The 20,892-nt window shown below is 40.0% G+C and overlaps 2 protein-coding genes across 2 annotated transcripts in view; both read right to left on the bottom strand.

Moving 5' to 3' along the window:
- LOC311507870 (uncharacterized protein) overlaps positions 1 to 1,913 on the bottom strand; it is a gene marked incomplete at its 5' end in the record, with an annotated part of 97,024 nt that extends 95,111 nt beyond the window's left edge. The window contains one exon of the mRNA XM_084572410.1: positions 1,787 to 1,913. Within this exon, the coding sequence (XP_084428536.1) occupies positions 1,787 to 1,913 (127 nt within the window). The remainder of the gene's footprint in view (positions 1 to 1,786) is intronic.
- Positions 1,914 to 8,250: 6,337 nt separating this feature from the next.
- The window catches only part of cacna1bb (calcium channel, voltage-dependent, N type, alpha 1B subunit, b), a gene marked incomplete at its 5' end in the record, with an annotated part of 163,039 nt that continues 150,397 nt past the window's right edge, over positions 8,251 to 20,892 (bottom strand). The window contains 6 exons of the mRNA XM_084572016.1: positions 8,251 to 9,992; positions 10,565 to 10,788; positions 13,987 to 14,251; positions 17,272 to 17,310; positions 19,543 to 19,653; positions 19,765 to 19,894. Coding sequence (XP_084428142.1) covers positions 9,420 to 9,992; positions 10,565 to 10,788; positions 13,987 to 14,251; positions 17,272 to 17,310; positions 19,543 to 19,653; positions 19,765 to 19,894 — 1,342 coding nt within the window. The 3' untranslated portion in view covers positions 8,251 to 9,419. The remainder of the gene's footprint in view (positions 9,993 to 10,564; positions 10,789 to 13,986; positions 14,252 to 17,271; positions 17,311 to 19,542; positions 19,654 to 19,764; positions 19,895 to 20,892) is intronic.

The raw sequence follows: 20,892 nt of genomic DNA, 5'->3' as shown, positions 1-20,892 counted from the left end.
GCTCAGGTGTTGATTCACTGTGTAAGCAGAAATGACAAATTCCCAAATAAACTCAGTTACATCTGGAGCGGGGTGAGATTCAACTGAGGAAAGCAAACTGGAAGAGTGTAAACACAGGAAGATTATTACGTAATCATCGGCATATTCAGTGGTACCCAGTGAAGGTCTGAAAAAAATCTTTGCCATCTACAGTAACAGTGTAAAAACATTCAGCAGGCTGGCTTCAATCAACGCGCTGCTGGAGTTATGTGTCACCTCACCAATCTAATCCAAACTCCCGGCTGGTTTCCTGCTCTCAGACGTCTCTGTTTGAGTCATCTGTGTGCCTCTGATGACAGCAGTGAGAAAATGTGACAAAACTGGAGAGCAAACAACGCACACCGCTTTGGATTCCAGTCATGACGTACTCTTGCTCCTGGCAGAGGTCCAACGTAAGATCACTCTCCGCAGGTCTCGGCCGGACTAAACGCGTTAAAAATACAATGTTATCCCACAGCGCGTGCACCGCTGTCACTGGACCAACCCCACTGATAAAACAAAGAAGACCCAGACACTGCAAGCACTGATGAGAGAACAGGGCTGGTTCTAGAAAATGATGTTTTGATTAACCAAGTCTGCTTGGCACAATAAAAGCATTCCATGCGATTCAATAACTGTGGAGGACTTTTGGCTCGGGTTTCCACATGTGTTTTATGCAAACGAAAGACATTTTGTGAGCATGATGTATCCATCGAGTCCAAACATCTCTTTTGGGCCATGTAAAAGAGATGAATTGTGGGTGTCCACAGGGCCAATGTCTAGTCTTTAATTACAAAGGATTAAGTATTGGTATAAATAATAAAGGTGCACATTAAGAGGTGAGAGAGCAGCTGCAATAAAGATGAATGGCTGCAAAGTCAGTGAACAGTTCCAATGATTTTAAGGGGTTCAGACTTGTTGATGTAGAGTAAATATCAGCAGACTTCTATTTTCAATTAAACTGTGCTCTAAAACCACTTCTTAATTGGTGTCTTTCTTCTCAGAGGAGCTGTTAGACTAATTCAGAAACACAATTAAATGTAAATGACCTGCAGGGAAAAATAGTTACAGCCTTATTTTTTCACTGCGGTCAGTCCTGGTCAAATAAAGTTATCCTTTCAGGCTGCACATGTTTTTAGAAAAGAGAGCAGCGCTGAGGCCGACTGAAGCTGATGAGTGTCAGAGGAGCAGCTGATGAAAAGTGGAAGGTTTTCATCTGGATCCAAACTGCACTGAACAAATGATGTCACGTGGTCCAGCTGATAAAACCTGACTAATATGTATATATATTCACATATATGTCAGCCTGCTGTTCCTGCTGCATCTAAAGTGCCTTAATAACAAGGTGGTGCAGCCTTGTTGTTAGTGCATCTGGGGAATTAACAGTTTAAGGAAGATGATGAAAACTGAAAAGTGAAATTCACTTGGCTTTAGGGTGGAAGTTGTTAGAGGAGATGTAGATTTTGCACATGAGGTGGGTTAAGAAACCCAAAACCATGTAAAAGGGTCTCAACACTTAAATGCACAGAAATGAGGTTTAATTCTGAATGTCTTGTTACAGCTGATGACTGAGGTTACAGACAGACAGGCTGTCACCCAAAATCAAACTTAGGGTTTGTCGTGAAATGTAGCCTATGCAAAGAAGGCTTTCACTTAACATATCCTCTAAATGTGTTAACAAAACGTTTCCATGATCTAAAATCGTTTGTTTTGTTTTTTTAAATTCTGCATTGATCTTTCCCTCCACAGGTGTCTGCTTGGCTCTTACCTGGCTGCAGCATCCCGGAGCCGGACTCTCCTCCGGAATCCACTGATGCGTCGTCCGGTGTCTCGCTGCCCGTCGCTGTGAGCCCGAGGAGGCAAACTGTCCATTTGATCAACCAGCACAGCAACATCTTCTCTGTGTATTCGCCTTTGCACAATGGAATTAAACATATGCAAACTAATACATATATATTTAAAAAAAAAAAAAAAAAAAAAACGTGGGTAAAAAAAAAAAAAAAAACAAGCTCCAGTTAAACAAAAGTTAAAGTGAGGGACATTGTAGAAATGAACTTTAGTTGTCTCTCATAGAAAATGTTTTTAAGGAGTGGACTAGAGAGTAACTAACTTCTCATCCTCTCCTCTCTGAGCAGCAGCAGCAGCTTCTCTCCTCCTGCAGCTGCATCACAGCACCAAGGCGCCAGGAGAGCCGACACAAGCCCCGCCCCCTTCGGTTTAATGCGGACCAATTAAAAAGCCGCAGAGCCTTTGCCCAATTTGTTTTAGAGCCTGTCTCGAACTTGACTTTTTTTCTTTTATATACTTGTCAAGACACGCAAAAGAAAGCTGGACGTCTCCTCACTGGCATGCAGCACAATAATGTGTCACATGCTGTCAGAATGCAGGGACCAAAAGCACAGCGGCAGGGTAAAGGAACACAAGTGTACTTCGATAAAATATGCTTCTATAAAGTTCCAAACAAAGGCAACGTCCAGGAATCAAGCAAGACCATGAGAAAATACATAATACAGATAGTCTGGCAAAAGGTGGACTTGGGATAAATAGAAAATAGACCAAAAGATGTGAGGCATATCTGTTCTTATTGGACTATTACTCAGATTTTTAGTACAGCACTAGTGTCCATTGTGATCATAAAACATTCCCAAAATGTCTATTAATAGGGTGAATTCAGGTATACTGGGTGAGACAACAGGAACAATGCTGGACATGAGGCCCTGAAAAGTGTAAGTCAAAGCAAGTGTAAGCGATCGAGTTCCTGCTGTGGAGTACAAGTCACATGACAGTATTTCTGAAAACATCTTTTGAGGATTGTGTCCAACATGACACATGAATGAATCAGACTTTTTTTATGATTTTTGTACAAGTAACCAACTGCTTTTATCAAGCGGTGATGTTGGTGTCAGGTGATACAGGTACAGAATCCTTGATCTCTGTCCATGATGAATTTAATGCCAGTTTCAGAATGACACCCAGGAAACAGGCAGCGAGATTGTAATGAACAATATTAATTATACTAAAGCTGAAACAAAAAACAGCTTAAGATCCCTTTGAAATGAAAACTGTGACAGGAAAGTAGACACCTGGAGGAATTCAGAAAAGGCAAATCACAGAACTGTCCCAGTGCAGCTGAATTCACCCTACGTGACATGAGTTGTCTCTGAATACCACAGAAAACAACTGGTGTAGATCTAGTCTTGATCGCCAAACATTTTAAGTATTTGAACTAATGTTACGACTAAGATGTGAGAAAACTGAATTGGAGTTGAACAATTAAGTTTATCATTATCTGTTTTTAAAGTGGAAGTGAACTTGAACAAACAGATTCAATAAAGTCTGGAGTAACCTCCATGCCGTCATCACACGTCTGACTCTGTTGAGAATTTTAGATCCAAGCTTGAAACGGATCCTTTTACCTCATCACCTTCTCATTTAGTGCTTCTTCTTCTCCATTTATTAACTGCATGTGTTAGCATCTTCATCTATTACTAAGTTATTAAGTTTAGTATGTACAGTATAGTCCATGTCATCGTGCTGATGAGATGATTAGAAATTCTCTAAAAACCATTGCTTCTTATAGTTTCTCCAGGACCTTCCTGTACATCTTCTCTGGCCGTCTGTGCCTCGCATCAGAAATTTTGGATCTGGATCTTCTCCTTTGTTGCATGTGTGTTTTGTACCTCATTGTGTACCTGTTTCCTGGTTTCCTGGTGGAAAGAAGATCACATGACTCAAGTCGTACGGCAACACCTTGAAGTCTTTTGTATGCTAAACATACTGTTAAGCTCTTTGAGACAAATCTGTGATTTCTTAAATTAGGTGACAGTCTGTATGGAATGTAAGAGTTATAATTTACCGTTTTTATTTTTATAAAAGGTTGTCATAGACACCCCGTCAGAAAATGGAATATAGTATTGTCTTAAAGTGCAATACCACTGGTGGTCACTAGGGGCTGGGTGCAACAAATCTTTGTCTCCAGTAAACGGACAGGAGCGTCACAGGACCAGCCTGAACCACAATGCTGAGGAAACAAAATATATAAATGATTTGGTGTGAGAGTAAATAATAGATTTACCATTATTAAGTCTGTCTTCAAATCACAAACTGTGTACAAAAGGATGTAGCAAAAAAGTAAAGTGAATGTGAAAGTGGCTTAAAGTGCAATCCCACTGATGGTCACTAGGTGTTGGCTCCAAACAATCTCAAGCTGCGTCCATGTTCTACATGCAATCCATGATCAGATCCCAACCCCATCCACAACACATTCAGCCTCCAGACACCTACATGCTGCATGTTCATAATCATACCTCTTTATTCAAGGACTTATATTCATACAAAATCTATAGGTACAGCCGAAACGACTGTGGGAGAGACAGTCAAGTAACAGATCAGGCAGCTAAGGATTCAGCCACTCCAGAATCTCTTTTCTCAGAAAGAACCTTGTTTCCATTTCGGTGGTTCTGTTCAAAAATGGTGTTCAAGCTTGTTTTATTCTATTTTATTTTTTCTTTACCTGAAACCGATACATTGTGTGTTTAGATAATCAGAAAATACAACCAGGAAAGAAATTGTACAAATCATGGACTCGAATGAAGGCAAACATTTTTTTTTTTTTTTTTTTTCTCCACATGCACATTGTCTTTTGAGAACATGCAAACATGACATGTCCAGAGGGGGGCAGCCATAGAAAACTGGAGGAGGAAAACTCACCCTGCTCATGAAGGGCACATTGGAGGTTTGGAAATGAAGGATTATTTTTATATATTTTTTCAAATCTGCTGTCGAGATGAACACATATCTCTGCTCCAATATGACAACTTACACACAAGTCCACAAGCAATCTACTGTTACCTTGACAAAGAAAACAGAGCCAAACCTACTATTAGACCTTATTGCCTTAAAGTCTAAATCCTGTTACAGCCATCAAATAGATTCCACAATGATGAGACAAACTGAAAACATAAAGGGAGCAATCAGACTTGGGTTCAAATATTCCCAAATAATTTACATGTGCATTAACATGCCAGGAAAATACACTGAGCCGTATGTTTAAAAAATCCGACCAAGAAACTATTAACTGCCCAATTCAATCTGAGGGTTTAGACTTATCTTCTGAACTAATAAACAGACCCATAAACTCTAAGGATCACAGCTGTACCTGACATTTAAACGTGTGCACTCATCTTTTAAAGATAAGGCTCCAATATTTGTTCGGATTTACACATTCCAAACCAAAATCAACAAAGAATTAATTGTCTGTGTATCCAAAACTTCAAACTGCTTTCCCAAACCTATTAACAACTCATCAGTGAGTCACAGTTCAGCACTGGCTGATAATGAACACTCAACCGTAGTTTATTTTGATCAGTCCCACCTGCTGTCCATATAATCACTGCAGTATCCAATTCTGCGGCACAAATTAGTCCGTAGCAAATCCACTATTTCTTCCTTTGAGCTAAAACTACAACACTCAGCTGTTTCAGAAAATGATTGGAACCGATGAGCTTGGGGCCACACACAGTGCAGGGACGCGTTACCTCACTGCCATAAGCACACACTGTAGTTTAGTTTTAGTCAATCCCTCACACACATACACACATACCTTTCTGCTGCCACTGAAAACAGATTGCAAGGACTATTTAATCCTGTCTGAGCTGAGAATTCTTTCTAAAATCTACAGAAACCAGCAGTTTTCTGAAAATGTTTAACTATCATTTTAAAATGATATACCCTTATACGTTGTTATAACAGTAATTGGACCTCAGGCTACCAGGGTACAGAAAGAGACTAAAACGTGTTGGTTCTAGTCTTTTCTTGGAATTTGTTGACCTGAGAGAAATAGAGATTAGTGCAAGCCTTAAGACTTGGACACACCAAACTGAGATCAAAGATCTGCCAGCAATAGAGGCTGACTGTGATGTCACCTGTCCTGTGTCTGGACCAGAAAGTTGCACTTGAACACACCGCAAAGACTACAGCCAATTACCTCCTGGCACATATGTTCTCTGCCTGTGGGAGGTTATGAACAAATACAAACCATTGTACAGAGGTTAATTGGTTAATATATAGTTATTCTGGCTGAATATGTTGTTGAGAAAATATTTATGTGTTTGAATGTTGATAGTAGAAAAAGATATGAAGCGAGAAGAGGCTTCTGTGTACCTTTTGAACTTAGTTGTATTGTTCACTTCACTGTTTTTTCCTCATGCCTTGGCCAGTCAGAGAGGTCTCTCCCCGAGACTCGTTCCTTTGCAGATTCAAGAGGCTGAATCATCTTAAAAACGCAATCAACAGGGGTCTGACTAGAGCCAATGAAAAACAAGGATCATATATGCCCAACAAGGATCAACACTAGAATCGACCACCGGCTTGGTGTGTCTTGGCTCTCATCCTTTAAGAAGTTAAACAGGTGAAGAGTGTTATGCTAACAGTCAGTAATGGATGTAACATGGCACAGATATAGCCTCCAATCTCTGATCTGTCAGTAGCAGCTGTCAGTACAAATTTGGAACAACAACTCTGAAGCCTGGGGAGATTTTGGCACACAACTTGCTGCAGGGACTATATATCTTGCCTGGCCGGGAATGCCTAGGGATCCCCAGGAAGAGTTGGAATGTGATGCTGGGGAAGAGGGATGTCTGGAATTCCCTGCTTAGCTTGTTGCCACTGCAGCCTGAGCTCAGAGAAGCAGATAATAGAGAAATGGATGAAACTTGCTGAATGGAGACGACACACATAGAAACATGGCGGACATGTAACATTGCTGCATGTCCATCTCTCACAAGCGGCCAACACCAGTTTTCTGATCAAATACAGCTGTTTTTTTTTTTGACTAATATGCATGCACCAATCAGGCATAACATTATGACCACTGACAGGCGACGTAAATACCATTGACCATCTTGTAACAATTCAGTGTTCTGCTGGGAAACTTTTGGACCTGGCATTCATGTGGATGTTACTTAGATGTACCACCGACCTGGACCAGACCAGGCACCCCCACCCCATAGCAATGACACTCCTTGATGGCAGCAGTCATCCCCAGCAGGATGCAGCCTGACACATGCACATACACAAAAACGGTTTAGGAACAACTAAAAAAAACATGAAGAACAGCACAAGGTGTTGACCTGGCCTCCAAATTCACTAGATCCCAAACTGATCAAGTATCTGGGGGATGATCCACAGAGGCCCCTCCCCTCAACCCATAGGACCCAAAGGTCCTATGGGAATAGAGATCAACATTCTGTTGACAGACACCACAGGAGAAGAAGGCCCATGTCCATTCTCTGATGAGTCACAACTGTTTTGGAGGCCTACACAATATTAGGAAGGTGGTCATAATGTTATGCCTGATGGGTGTATATTTTTCAATGAATTATATGTCATGGCACTCCTCATTTGTCACACAAATGCTGGAAACAAAGCGCATTTTAAGAGCACAGAGCAAAAATATACCACACATCTCGTTTTCAGGATTCATGTTATTTCTTAATTCCCACTTAAAAATACACAAGGAAACCAAAGTTGGAAAAACAACCCCCTCGCCCACTAGCAGTACATTTAGGAGGTCTCAGTGTACAACTAGTTGGTTCAGAGCTTAAGGAGATGGGTACAGGCTGGCAGTTAGTATTGGCCTGGGCAGAACTCCAACAATGACACAAAAATACATAGCTCCACGTTTGTGACATTATACCTTAATACTTTTAATCTGGTTCTCTCAGCAAGTTTAAAAACTAAAAATATTTAAAAAATACAACTTGACCCAAGTCTGAACACAGTTTTATATTTTGGGTGGTTCTATCTGAGTAGGCGTCATGCAGTCGACTTGCCAACCTCCAAAACGCCCTGTGATTCACATACATCAACTCTTATAATATTTGTGCCTTAGTTTGTGTTGTCTGTTCTCTGTACATCATATAATATACATTTATAATTTACAACTCTTCATACAGAAATGTAAAATTTGGTCACAGTCGCACTAAAGCCTGAACCTGGGGATTCCAGAGGGTAAAGCTACAGGGCAGATGAAGTGTCGTCTTGTTGCATAGCCCTACTTTTAGTCAACAGTCAGTAGCAACAACACAACTCTTTATTGTACCTGTGAACATACACACAGGTACCTCGCCTACAAACCCTCACACAATACTGCTCTCAGAGGAAAGAGATGAGAATAAAGGAAACCCACCAAATTTGGGCAAATATGGTGGAGATGAGATAAATATATATATATATATGTACTGCATGCTTGAGGAGGCAGGCGTTTCTGAATTTGAGATTTTTGTTTGATTATTAATCAAAAAATGGCACTTTTTCCCCACTCAGAGAGCGTTTTCTACCAACCGACTGGCAGTATATTTGAAAGAGAAAGGCAAATGCTTACCATACACCCTTAAGCAAAAGTACAGACACTATTTTTAACAACCCTGGCATGCACTAACATTGCTTACTTTGGATCTCTAATTCCGACATACCTACCACAAGATTTAGTACCAAAAAAAGTATATATATATTTTGTTTTTGCATTCTGTCCTTTAGATCAGATTCATACTCAGTTTGTTCTGTCTATTTTTCTCAGTTCACATCCTGTACTGTAAGCTGAAGTCTACCTGACACCAAGCCAGGCTGCATCGTAATACATAGTGGAAAACGAGGCACTTAGTATTTAGCCACTTGATTTCAAAACAGAGTTGTTCTAGTTCCTATGTGCACTCCAAAAATTTACATCTGGTACAATTTACAAAACACGTGATAGTGTAAACTCTCTACAACACTTTAGTCTTGTTTTAACACACCATCGTATGTTTGTTTTCTGACTACTTAATATGTTTATTAGGTGTTATGGCAGAATTTTGACACCTACATGAAAAGGTTTTCCTAATCTGCTCTGACATAACTTTAGTGGTAATAGCTGACGAAGGAAAATAAGTCCTGCTGTGGCCTTTTACCTGTAAATTTCTCAATATGAAAAACGTAAACAAAAGGAGACATACAGTAATAAAACTGTGTTACCAGCTTAAACATATTTTCACTCAAAGAATGAGGAGGTTTTGGCTTTTGTCTTCTTCTCCACTGAATGTACTGGCCAAGGCAAAATACTTAAGGGTCTTCACATGTGCTATAATTTCAGTGCAAGTAAAGGGGGTAGAAAAAGTCTGTTTTAATTCCTTAAAGAGGTTGTTATATTAAAAAGAGAGTAACACTACAAAGCTGGAATGATTTGTGACCCCCTTTAACAGCACTTTCCACTTCTTCCTTTTTCCACAACATCTGCATGAGTCGACTGACAGTCGGCCTCCAGCTGTGCCAGCTCACTGCACCTGACATGAGCGCTGAACAGCACCTGTAAGCTTCTCCTTCTAGCTAACGCCAAACTGTTTTCTCAAAAGTTTTCTCCCACGTTAGCACCAGTCTTCTTCCTCCCTCTCCCTGAGACTTCCTGTTCCTCTGTTCCCAGGGCCAGATGCAGAGTTGACCCCGAGGGTGAAGTGGTACCCGTTAGGCACAACCCCCACCCGGCCCTGTGTGGCGGGTGCTGTGACTGGTGCAGAAGCAGCAGTGCCGTGTGAGGCCGATTCTGTAGTGGAGGCAGCAGTTCTGGTTGAGCGTCCGCCTCCGTGGCTGCTTACAGCATCCTGGAAGTCCTCACTCTCTTCGAGGAGGGCCCGCTGAGAGGAGTCTTGCTGCTGCCGGTTTAAATTGGGGTCTGAACCAATGCGGGTAACTGGTATTGGGGACTCACTTTGGCCCCCGAGTAAACGATCATGCTCTGAAAGGCCACGGCTGAAGCGAGTCTGGTGCCCTGTCATAGCAGAGCTGGCACCGGACGGGAGGGGGGAGGAGTTGGCAGTTTTGTAGGCCACAGCGGGACGAGGGGTGAGGGGCGTCTGTGGGAGCTGCCTGCGACCACGGCCTGGTGTGCTTGAACCAGAGGGGAGCGTCACAGGGCCAGCTTTAACCACACTGCTACCATGCTGAGGAAACACATAAAATAGAAATGACTGAACAATGCTTAACGTCGAACACTCAAAGAATTATGGGTTGCTGTAACCATTTCAGAAAGACATTGCCTTCCAATTCTTGCTCAAGCTTGAATTTTTAGAGCTAAAATAGCTTTCGTGTTGTTTTTCTGTCCAGTGGTTTAGCAGGGAAACACTGACTGGGGCCAGGAAAAAAAAAATCACAAAAGAATGACAGTAACTTTGGATAAATAGATTTAATTTTCACAATGTATTTGTACTTACTTTGTTTCTCAGAGCATATAGTATTCTGTTAGTAAGTGATCTTTTCCAAGGTAATATGAACGGGAGGAATGTTAGGGTTAGGGTTAACCCTCTTACTAAAAGTACGTAAATGTAAAGATGCTGTAGACGATCCCCAATCCTGCACTTATCACCTTTTATGCATGTGAACACCACAAAGTAACAGTCACTGTTTCATTAAAATCCAACATGCTGGACAACAGAGCAAAACAAAACTTGTCCCACTGGTTTAACACTTCACTGTGTTAATAATTCAGCCACTAACAGCGTGACAAGTGACTCACTTGTTTGAGGAAACCAGAGTTCTGTCCCTCTCCTGGAGATGTGGATCGACTAGGACCGGCTGACCTGGCATGGCACTGCTCCCTGCTACCATAACGCTCACAGGAGTAGTAGCGCTGCTTCTCTCCTGCCGAGGAGTGGTGCCTCCTCTCATGGGGCCGACTGCGGTCGCGCTCCCTCGCTCGTTCTCTGGACAGGCCTTCAGCTGAGGGGTCAGTGAAAGAACCTGGAGGACGGTAGGATGCAGTTTAATAATAATAAGGAGCAGACAGAAAATGCAAGGTGAGGTTAAGCAGTCACAACCATCATCCTTACTTCGTTTAAATGAATCTTGATGATCTAACACTAAACTGCATAATAAAAAAAATGCAGATTTAACCGACTGATTATATGACTCAGGAACAAACTGTGGAATTCAGCCACAGGAGAATGATTAGTAGCCCTATGGAGCAGTGTTCTTGTAAGTGGGTTTCCATTTTGTGTGAATCATGAGGCACCTGTGTGTAGTAAACATGGAAGTGAACAATGATTTAAAAGTAAGACTCCACAGGGCACCTTTTAACCACACTTCTCATTCATTCAAACTTGACTTTTGTGAAAAAGTGTTTGGTTCTATTCAAGACATGGCATTCAGCTTGATGCACTCATGAAGTTTTAGTTGCTATGAGTGAAAATCAACAATAGAAGTAGATCAGATTTTATATATTTTTTTTTTCAAATCTCAAATTTTCAGTTTGTAAAGGGTAACAGGTTTAATCTTAGACCATCAAAATGGGAAAAACATATCTTCACCTTCTCCACATTCATTTTTATCTTATAGCTTTTAACAGACAACCTTGTGTGTTGTGTTGATTGGTTTTCTATGCCCTTACATGAAAAATACCACTGATTGAGAAAGAAGACACTTGAACATCTTAATCGGATTCTTCTTGGAAGAATCATATCTTATATATGGTGTAATAATTTCATAAATGTATCTTTCTTTTTTTATCTTAACTTTCTAGTCTGGCTGCTTCACCACATCCAGGCAAATTACTTCAGCAATAAACAAGATCCAGGTTGTGGTTCTGTGGTGAAAATGAGAATTGCCCATCATTTTGTATAAAATGCAGGCGATACTTGTGCTCCATGATAGGCATCACCATGGTTCTGTAACATAAGAAGTGCTGTGCCATGATATTCTCTGATTAAAGTCGCGCTCATCAGTACTGTGCGTGCATGCTTCTGTCTGGACACTGGGCGTGTGCCATAAGGCAAAGCAGTGTAGTGGAATTACTTTTCTTAGTGCTGGAATAATTCCAGTTTTCAGATTGAAACCCTGATGACAGAAGTACAGAAGCCTATTCATTGTAATCTGATGACACGGATCTGTTTCTAGAATGACGAGCTTTGAGGCCTAGCGCTCACCCCGTCTCTTGCTGCTTCACTAAATTTAATAGCTGTAGAGAGGGTTGCTGATGTTCTGCTATCTCACCAAGACGTGACTATAAATCCCTGTGCTGGACCTGTCCGCTGTGGCCTTTTATCTCAGCAATAAAGCCCAGGTGCTGCCCTCCAGTGTTGACACAAAAAAACACCCAGTCATCTAATCACTCCACCATATGATCACCACGACCACAGCCTTCTACAATGGAAAACAATAAATGTTTCAACATGTAATCTTACAGCAATGAGCCTCTGCATCTGTGGTGGTTTGGAACATCATCAACAGATTTTAAATTTTTCTTTTTTTTTTTGTGGCGTGACAATCTGAACAAACTCTAAAATGTCAGTGGCGCCACAGTGGCGTGGTGGTTAGCACTGAGGCCTCACAGCAAGAAGGTTCCGGGTTCGTTACGCTAATTGGTGATTGGTGCATGTGAGTGTGAATGGTTGTGTGTCTCTCTGTGTTAGCCCTGTGATAGACTGGAGACCTGTCCAGGGTGGACCCCGCCTGGGATAGGCTCCAGTGCCCCCTGCAGCCCTTCACAAGACAAGTGATTACAGAAGATGAATGAGTAAATGAATGTCATGTGGTCAAAGTTAGTTGGAAATCCTTTAAAAAAAAATCCTTCCTGGTGTTTCATCAATGGATAATGTGACATCTAAGATTTAAAGGCCAGCCAGGTATCATTTAACAGAACCCATGAGAAAATAAGCCAACAGGGACAGTGTGAACAAAAACTGTAGAAATATGGTCATTTCTTGAAACACTCATCTGACTGTGTAATCTGAGGTGTTGCAAAGAAAACGAATAAAAAGAAATAAAGAAAACAATAATAATACAATACCAGCGTTGATGGAGATGATAGTGGTTTCCGCATTCAGGTCCACTTCACTTCAGCTTATTTCAACATTTCAATTTGCCTTTATATTCTTTAGACATTCCTCTCAAGCCTTTACTGAATGCTAACATGACAACACATAAAATGTTTTTATTCTCAAGAATCCATAATTGCGGTTCACATCTTCTCGTCATCTATACACCGTAGGTAATGAAACAGTCCCATTTTAAAAGTACCTGATAACAGTTATCTCACTTGAAACAGCATCTGCAGCAACTGGTTCAGAAACTAAAGATAAGAAAAGGTTTCTTGTATCAGACTCCTAGTGTTTCTCCTAGTGTCCTAGTGAAAAAGGACATCTGTTTCTTAAAATGGCATGGTTTGCTTCTGTTTTTCCACAGCAAAACTTGTAAATTCACTATTTTGCAGTAACTTGCAGCTGAGTTTGTAAAGTTATGAATAGATCAGCATTCTCCACACTTACAAGAGAGCTCGAGCTATATTTCTAAATGTGACTCTTGAGGTCAAGGAAGAAAGGGAGAAACCGATAAAAAAAGAAGAAAGAAAAGAAATCCGCAGGCAGCAAAGCAGATTTTCCTCTGAAAGCTCATAACTCTCTTTCTGCTAATCAGATGGAAAGCCTGACATGTGAAATCCCTGACAGAAAACCCTTCACCTACATAACCCGATCACGGAACTATAATCCTATAAAGAATTTCTGCAGCTATGTTAAGACATCCAAGTGATCTGAAAGGAAAGCCTGGCCTGCTATCTGTTGCACCATTAAAGTGTTGCCAAGTTTCAGTGTGGATATTCTTCTTGCTGAGTAAATGTTGCTGTCTTAAATAATGAATCCATCCATCAACACCTAAAAATGAAACATTCAGTTCTCTGCTCTTTTGCAAATTCTGCCCAATATATTGCTATAGTGTAGAGGCATTTGCAAGTCCTCTGTTTTTCCTGCTGTGATATCAAAGAGTTTTTGTTAGTATCAGTACCCATTATGCATTACATTAAATAAGGAGCCTACATTGCTACTTTAATGTTATTAATTACATTAATGTTCTCCTTTCTTCAATAACCCATGACCAGTAGAAGCCTTTTAAAGTCAGTTGTAACAATTCCAAATCTCTACTAATCATAATATAAGTTTGCCTTACCAACAGTGCTGGATGGCTGCACTGATGCAGCTCTGTCCAAGGACTTCTGCTTCTTGTCTTTGTCTTTGTCCCTGCGTCGATGGCAGCGGTGGTGGTGGTGATGGTGGTGGCCTCTGTCCTGACCTTGGATTTGTCCAGACCCCATAGAGGACTGGGCCTGACCGGGACGCTCCAGGTCATACTCCCTCAGGCCGACCTCCTGATGGTGGTACTGTGGCGTTAGAGAGGATGCCGATCGTCTAATGGGACTGAGATCGACAATTGGCTGAAAGGGGAAGACAAACATGGAGAAGTGTAAAGAGAAAGCGAAGAAGAGAGCTTACAGTGGTGATTTTACCCAAATCACTTGTACTGGATCACCAATATATCCACAACACACGAATGACACAATCAATCAGTGGACGGCAACCTTTTGCCTAAAGACCAATGTTCAGCACGTTCTTCTCCAGATACAGACGTTAGAAAAGTCTGAGAAGAATGACCACAAATCTGTGACATGACCCGAATACTTACTGCTACAGAACTTACATAATGTGTAAGCTAGCAGATGTCTCTGTGGCTGAACAGAGAAGAGGTGGAGTGTGACACTGGCCTTTATGGCATTTTTATTTTTCAACTGGCCGCTTCTAAGTTTGCAAAAATATATATATTTTGTGTGACAGTAGCTAACACATACCAGCTACATTCTATTTAAAGGAATACGCCACAGATTATCTTGCTGCCTTTTACTCTAACTTATTTAGATGATTGGTTATTGTCCAGTGAATTTCAACATATGTCCTGTAACAAAAGCTTTTAATATCCTGTATAGCTGAAATGTTCAAGACTAACATCTAGTACTTGTTCCTTGCACATGAAGACAACTGTATTTAGCGTTAATTATAAATTTAACTATTAATTGTAACAAGAACATGTCACAGAAGAAAAATACAATATTCCAAACTACACACAAATCATAAGCCACCTCACAACTGTCTATTAATTTGTACATTATCCAAAATGTATGGCTAAATACATCTTTCAACAGCTAGCATGGTGAGCTGGTTACACTACCAAAATACTGCTGTGGTGCTTTTGCTGATAATGAATTTCTCTACACTTCTCTAAAAAAACAAACTGTAAACAAAACACTGACTTATCTTCAGCTTTTAAGCTGATGTGGTGAACTTGCAAGTTAACACTTGGCACAGATACAGAAAGTACAGAATATGTCCACCTGATGAATGTAGGTACAATATTAACTTTCCTTTTTTTACCCTTCATTTTTGGTCTCCACCACTGTGGTGACAAAGAGGGTTCTGTAAATCTTAGATAACCATGTCATTAATATGAGAAAGCATCTCAAACTAATGACAAACTAAGTTATCTTTTAAAGAGAGTTTCACAGAGCAACCTTCAATATTGTTCTTTTCATGTTAGCAGAAATGTACTTCCCTCTCTATCGACTATACCAGACTCCTTAGCTAAACGCTCTACTATGATCACCAGCTTGCTGCCTGATTTGTTTGTCTGCCATTTAGTTCATCTACAAATAGTAATGTGTAGTCATGTGATCAATTATAAATCTAAACCAATTTCTTATAGCAGACATATACTACACAGTGGTGTATTCCTTTAATTTCTCATTTTTTTCCATTCAGCTTTCCATCTCTATAGATTAATACTTTAATAAATGCTTTGAGGACAATGGCACTCACCCCCCTTGAGTCTTACCTTACTGACCAGCACAGCTACCAGGGAACTAATGATGTGATGGGGAACTGAAACAGCAGCTAAGTTACCACTCCACCTGCTGGTTACTGTGTAGATGTCAGGTAATAATTTAAGTTCATTCCTAAACTGTATAATGCACCATCTCCAAATGTTTGATTAGCACTGGTGTCCACTAGTGTTAAAATATATTTAATCATATATTCTAAGGCTTTGCAGACAACAGATAACATGTTAATAGAGAACTTGGTTCACTGATGCTTTCACAGGGGGTAGTGCTGTTCCTTTTGTTCCCACCTCACAGTCTAGCCTGTAGCTACAGTCAGAGACAATATCACAACACTGTAAAAAATATTCATAATACCAGGTCATTCTATACAGAAGCGTATTGCATTCACTTGAGAGAAAAAAAAAATAAAGCCTGTTTTTTGAGCAAAAAAATATTATTATGAGAAAGTTCTGTTTTTCTGAGGAAAAAATTATTCTATCATGATACCTCCTCCCTGTACTCGCATAAGGACACTGCTGTAATGTTTATTGTTCACCTAACCATGAGAGGAAATAATCATTGCATCTTAACATTGTTTCATTAGTGAGTTATTGATCCTGGAAGTCCTATGTGCCTGTGTAAAGTTGACAAACTAAAAACAATACCATCTATGCAACCTAAAGACTGAAGAATTTCTCTGTTTAAGCCTAGATTAAAATAAAGCTTGATCGAGAGACATTGTTCAGTTCATCCTTCCACAAACAGCAGGTCTACAGTCTACAGAACTTTATCTCTCGTAAAACAAAGTCCTGTTTCTTTTGCTCAGAAAAACAGGACTTTATCTCATAAAAACTGAACAAAATGTTTTTCGCTCAGAAAAAAACAGGCTTAATTTAGTTTTCTCAAGTGCATGCAATACACTTTTGTAATTTTATCTAGAATGCAGTCTTAAAATCTTACCTTTTCAGCAAAATGGTATAGCATGCTATTTAAAAAAATAAATCTTTCCATCTCTCAAGACTACAACAGTCAGAAGGAATAAAAAACTAAAGAGAGAAATGAGACTTGTTTAGTTTGGTTTATGTGAAAAATAAGATTTTAAGACTCAACGTAACAACAAATGACAGAAAAAGTTGGGGCGGGTTTAAAGTGTGTAGTTGAGGAGAATATTTCAAAGCAGAAAAGCAGCAGTACTATCTCTACCTTTTTTCACGATCACGCACAAACTACACACTACTACAGAACACTCACATACACACCACCACATTGTACTGAAGTATAGTACTGTACTGCTGTGGTTAATGGCTCAAAAGCAGGACAGAGCGCTCAACATACCCTGGAAACACATACAAATACTTTACCAGGGATGGAATGAGTAATGCAAATTTGCAAAATTGGGTCTATCAGCAATTTCATGGAACGACCAGTGTAGGATTGTCCATGATGGTGACATGGTGTGAACTCTGTGATGAGAACACATGAAGGCCAACACAGACAAGACAGAAGAAGAAGAAGAAAGGGAGAGAACGGGAGGAGGAGAGAAGCAGAAGAAGAGAGAGAGAGGTGGCACAACAGGTGGTACATACTGCCAGGTGGGTCCCAGGGGCGTGGCGAGGGTGGCTCCGCTATCAGACAGCACACACAAGAGGAGGTGGGCAAAACATTAGCAGTGAGCATTGAAATCGGGAGAAAGGGAAGACAGAGGAGGAGAAACTCAAGAAATATGAGGCTGGTGATATTCTGAATTTTCTTGCTATCGACAAATCTCCTGAAAAGGCCAAAACCCAACATTGAGTTTGTTGATCTTTCTGGCCCCTTTGGTGGTTTTCTCATCTTGAAATTCAGTTTGCCGCATGGTGAGGTGTTTTGGTGACCAGAAGAGAGTGTTTGGACAGGAGAAGAGACGCTAGCGGGTGGGAAGGTTTATTGAAATGACCACAAAAGTGGGCTTGGCTCTGGATTATGTCTTTTTCTGGTAGAAAATCAACATACTGCCAGTCTGGTGATGGTACAATATGCTAATATGGAGATGACAATAGGACAACAGGAGACGTTTCTATATTTGTTGATCTGTTGTCAACAACCATGAGTGTAACAGCTGTTTAAGAGGAATGTGTTTCTTGATGTGATGGGTCATGATTGTATTTATTAATCACCACATCCTCTAATCTATAGCCTATTTTAATAAGCCCTCTTCCACTTGTTGGCGTTTCATCAGCACCTGCTACAATTTATACTTCACACTTGCTGTTTTCCTCGCAAAGAGTCTATTTATTTGGTGCTGAAAACTAAAAACTGCCCTAATTATAGTTATTTTATTAAGTTCAAGTTTTGTCAAAAATAAATATAATAAATAAAAATATCCAGCTGTTTGATGAAACAACTTAGAACTTATTAGAAATAAAAATGTATATTTGTGCTTGGAAAGCATTAACAGGAGAAAAAGATATAGTTGAGATTTGTTTTTCATGGAATTGCTCGACAAGAAGAATATAAAGAATAACGCTAGCCTCTGTGTTTAAGGAGAGGGAGAGTGTGGGAGATCAAAATGCAACATAAACGTAAGGAAAGCACATGTTAAGTGTTGTGGGAGAGAGCAGGGTGCCTCAGAGAGACAGACAAGGATACAGAGACAAAGGTAAACAGACAAGATCAGACATGATGGAGAATCCAGAAACACAGAAATGATGGACAGAAAAACCCTCATAACAAGACGACTGTATGCAGCAGACAAAAGCAGCTACTGTAACTCACAGAAGTAAAATAGTATAGAATGATAGAAAGGAAAATTCATAACAATTTAAGAAGTCAGCTGTTAAATTAAATCATATTGTAGTTGAGTGTCACGTAAAGTAAAGAAAAAATACTTTACAAAATGCAAAAGATATGCGGTATAAATATTGTACAGATAAGGTAAAACCAATGAATTTAAAGCAGTTGAAAAAATATCCATGAAACGAAAAAAAAAAAAAAAAAAAATGTCAAGATGTGTAGATAATATTTTGGCACCTTCTTCCTTTCCATCCAATCATATTGTGTGTGAGAATACTGACAGGTATGATATGAAAAACAATCATTACTCAGTTTGGAGTTATTATATATCTTTCTTATGAGGGTTACTGTAATTAAGAACACCTAAAGTTTAGTAATTAACATACTGGTGTATGCTATCTATGTTGTCACAATACAAACTTAAAGAAAATTATCAACAAGTCTGGCTTTAAGGCGTGCTACATACTGGAAGTATTCCTTTCTGGTCTTTATGGGAAGCTGAATGTGGTACAACAGTACTGAGGCTGGATTTAATAACTGATACTTAATATTTTTTTCTGTACAATATGCATAATCTACAACTTTAATATTATTGAAAATTTAATTTTGAGCTTGTAAAAAGTCAATAACACTCAGAGCTGAAGCTCAACAGAGAATTCACATGGCAATATTTCTGCCTTTTGTAAATTTGTTCAAGAAAAAGGACTCGATCTTTAAAGTAGCTATGGCCTGACATAGCCACACAATTCACAAAATGAGTATGTACAGATTTACTTTACTGTATGTTGTCGTCCTTGCTGTGCACATCTCCATCCTGAAATTCCTCCTCTGTAAAATATGTGAAATTGTCAGACTGCAGAATTCAGGGTCAACAGGTTGAACTGATGTGGACTGACAGAGAGAGACTCTGCTCCTGTTTGCTCATGGCTGCTCTCACTGAGGCTCCCATTCACCAGTACAACTGCCTTTTTTCAGTGCCTTTTTCATAGTGTCTGTCTAAGAGTGTAGCACAAAGAAAACTACTGTGAGTAGTTCTGTGCGTAGTAAAACAAGAGGCATGGCATCTCGAGTACCCATGAGCTTACGTAGTACTCAGCATTTAGTCTGGGCAGAGAGGCTGCTCTGCAGTGGCTTTCCAGGTTGGGATATCCCTCTGTGTCTGAACTGTTCTCCACCGGCTTTAGTTCAACCAGTTCCTGAAACAAACAGAAGTGTGCATGGAGACAACACCGCAAAGAACAAGTCAAGATGCATTAAAACAGTAGGTTATATTATATAATAACAATTAGCTGTTGGTGTTTTTGTACCTGAGGTCTTGTGGTATATTGCACATCCTCTGATTGGCCTCTCTGCAGCTTCCTCCGGCCTTTGGGCCTCTGTGCATCCTGAGAAACGTCTCCAGACTGGGAATGTTTAATGGCAGCCCTCTGGTTTATTCTGCATATGAACACATAAGAGCTCTGACTGCAATATTGGAGGTTATCGCTCTTGTAAGACCTGTTTCACAAATAGATTTTAGATTTGTTGTGTCTAATTTTTGTTATTAGACTAGACTAATAAAAGTTAGATGGACAAAATAAACTCTATTCACTCCAAACTAATAGGCAAAAAAGTGCAATGTAATGTGTGGACATAGCAAGTTTTCGTGTGTTAGATGAAAATCTGTTAATTTCTGACTGAAGGTTTGGAAACGGTACTGAACTGTGCTACATTAACAAGTTCCAGCATCTCATCTCTGTACTGGTCAACTCTGCACTGTGACTTTATGTTAGTGAAATTTTTTTTCTAAAATGTAATTGCTGAATTCTTCCAGAGGGAAAACATTTTCTGCTGAACTGTGAGGAGCTAATTGATGTGATGTGTCCAGTCAGCCGTGTTTCTTAAAATGATACACATCTTCATTTACCCAGAAGTCACTGCACATTTGTCCTTAAAATAGTCAAGAACTAAACAGTTCTGCTTAGAGCAAAAAAACCAAAAAAAACCTTAAAGAGATGTCATCACACCAACGCAGGACAGCATAACACGAGAGTGTAAAATGAACACCAAAGCACATTTTATGGTGGATTATGCCCCTCACAACAACAATGAAGCTCTAATTTTAATGTCGTTATTGTGGTTGATAGTTATAGTATTTAGTCTCCCTCCACTATTACGCTGATGATACCCTTCCCACATGCAGTACTGGTTGCATCACACTAGTACCTTGGGGTGGATGTCAAGGCCCCATCTAAAGACCAACCTGGATAAGTTTCCCTCAGGTGAATGGATGCTTGTGGGCAAAAAGGGTTTTCAGGCTACTGCAACTTCCTTGTCTTCAAACCCGTACCTCAAGTTTACTAGTACCCATCCCCAGTGCTCATCCCCACACTTTTTTGGCCTGCGAGCTACTGTTACAATGACCAAGTCAAAGTGATATATATATATATAAGAAT

Source organism: Chelon labrosus (assembly GCF_963514085.1).
Source record: "Chelon labrosus genome assembly, chromosome: 22".
NCBI classification, from domain to species: domain Eukaryota; kingdom Metazoa; phylum Chordata; class Actinopteri; order Mugiliformes; family Mugilidae; genus Chelon; species Chelon labrosus.
This window is presented reverse-complemented; position numbering and strand designations above follow the sequence as displayed.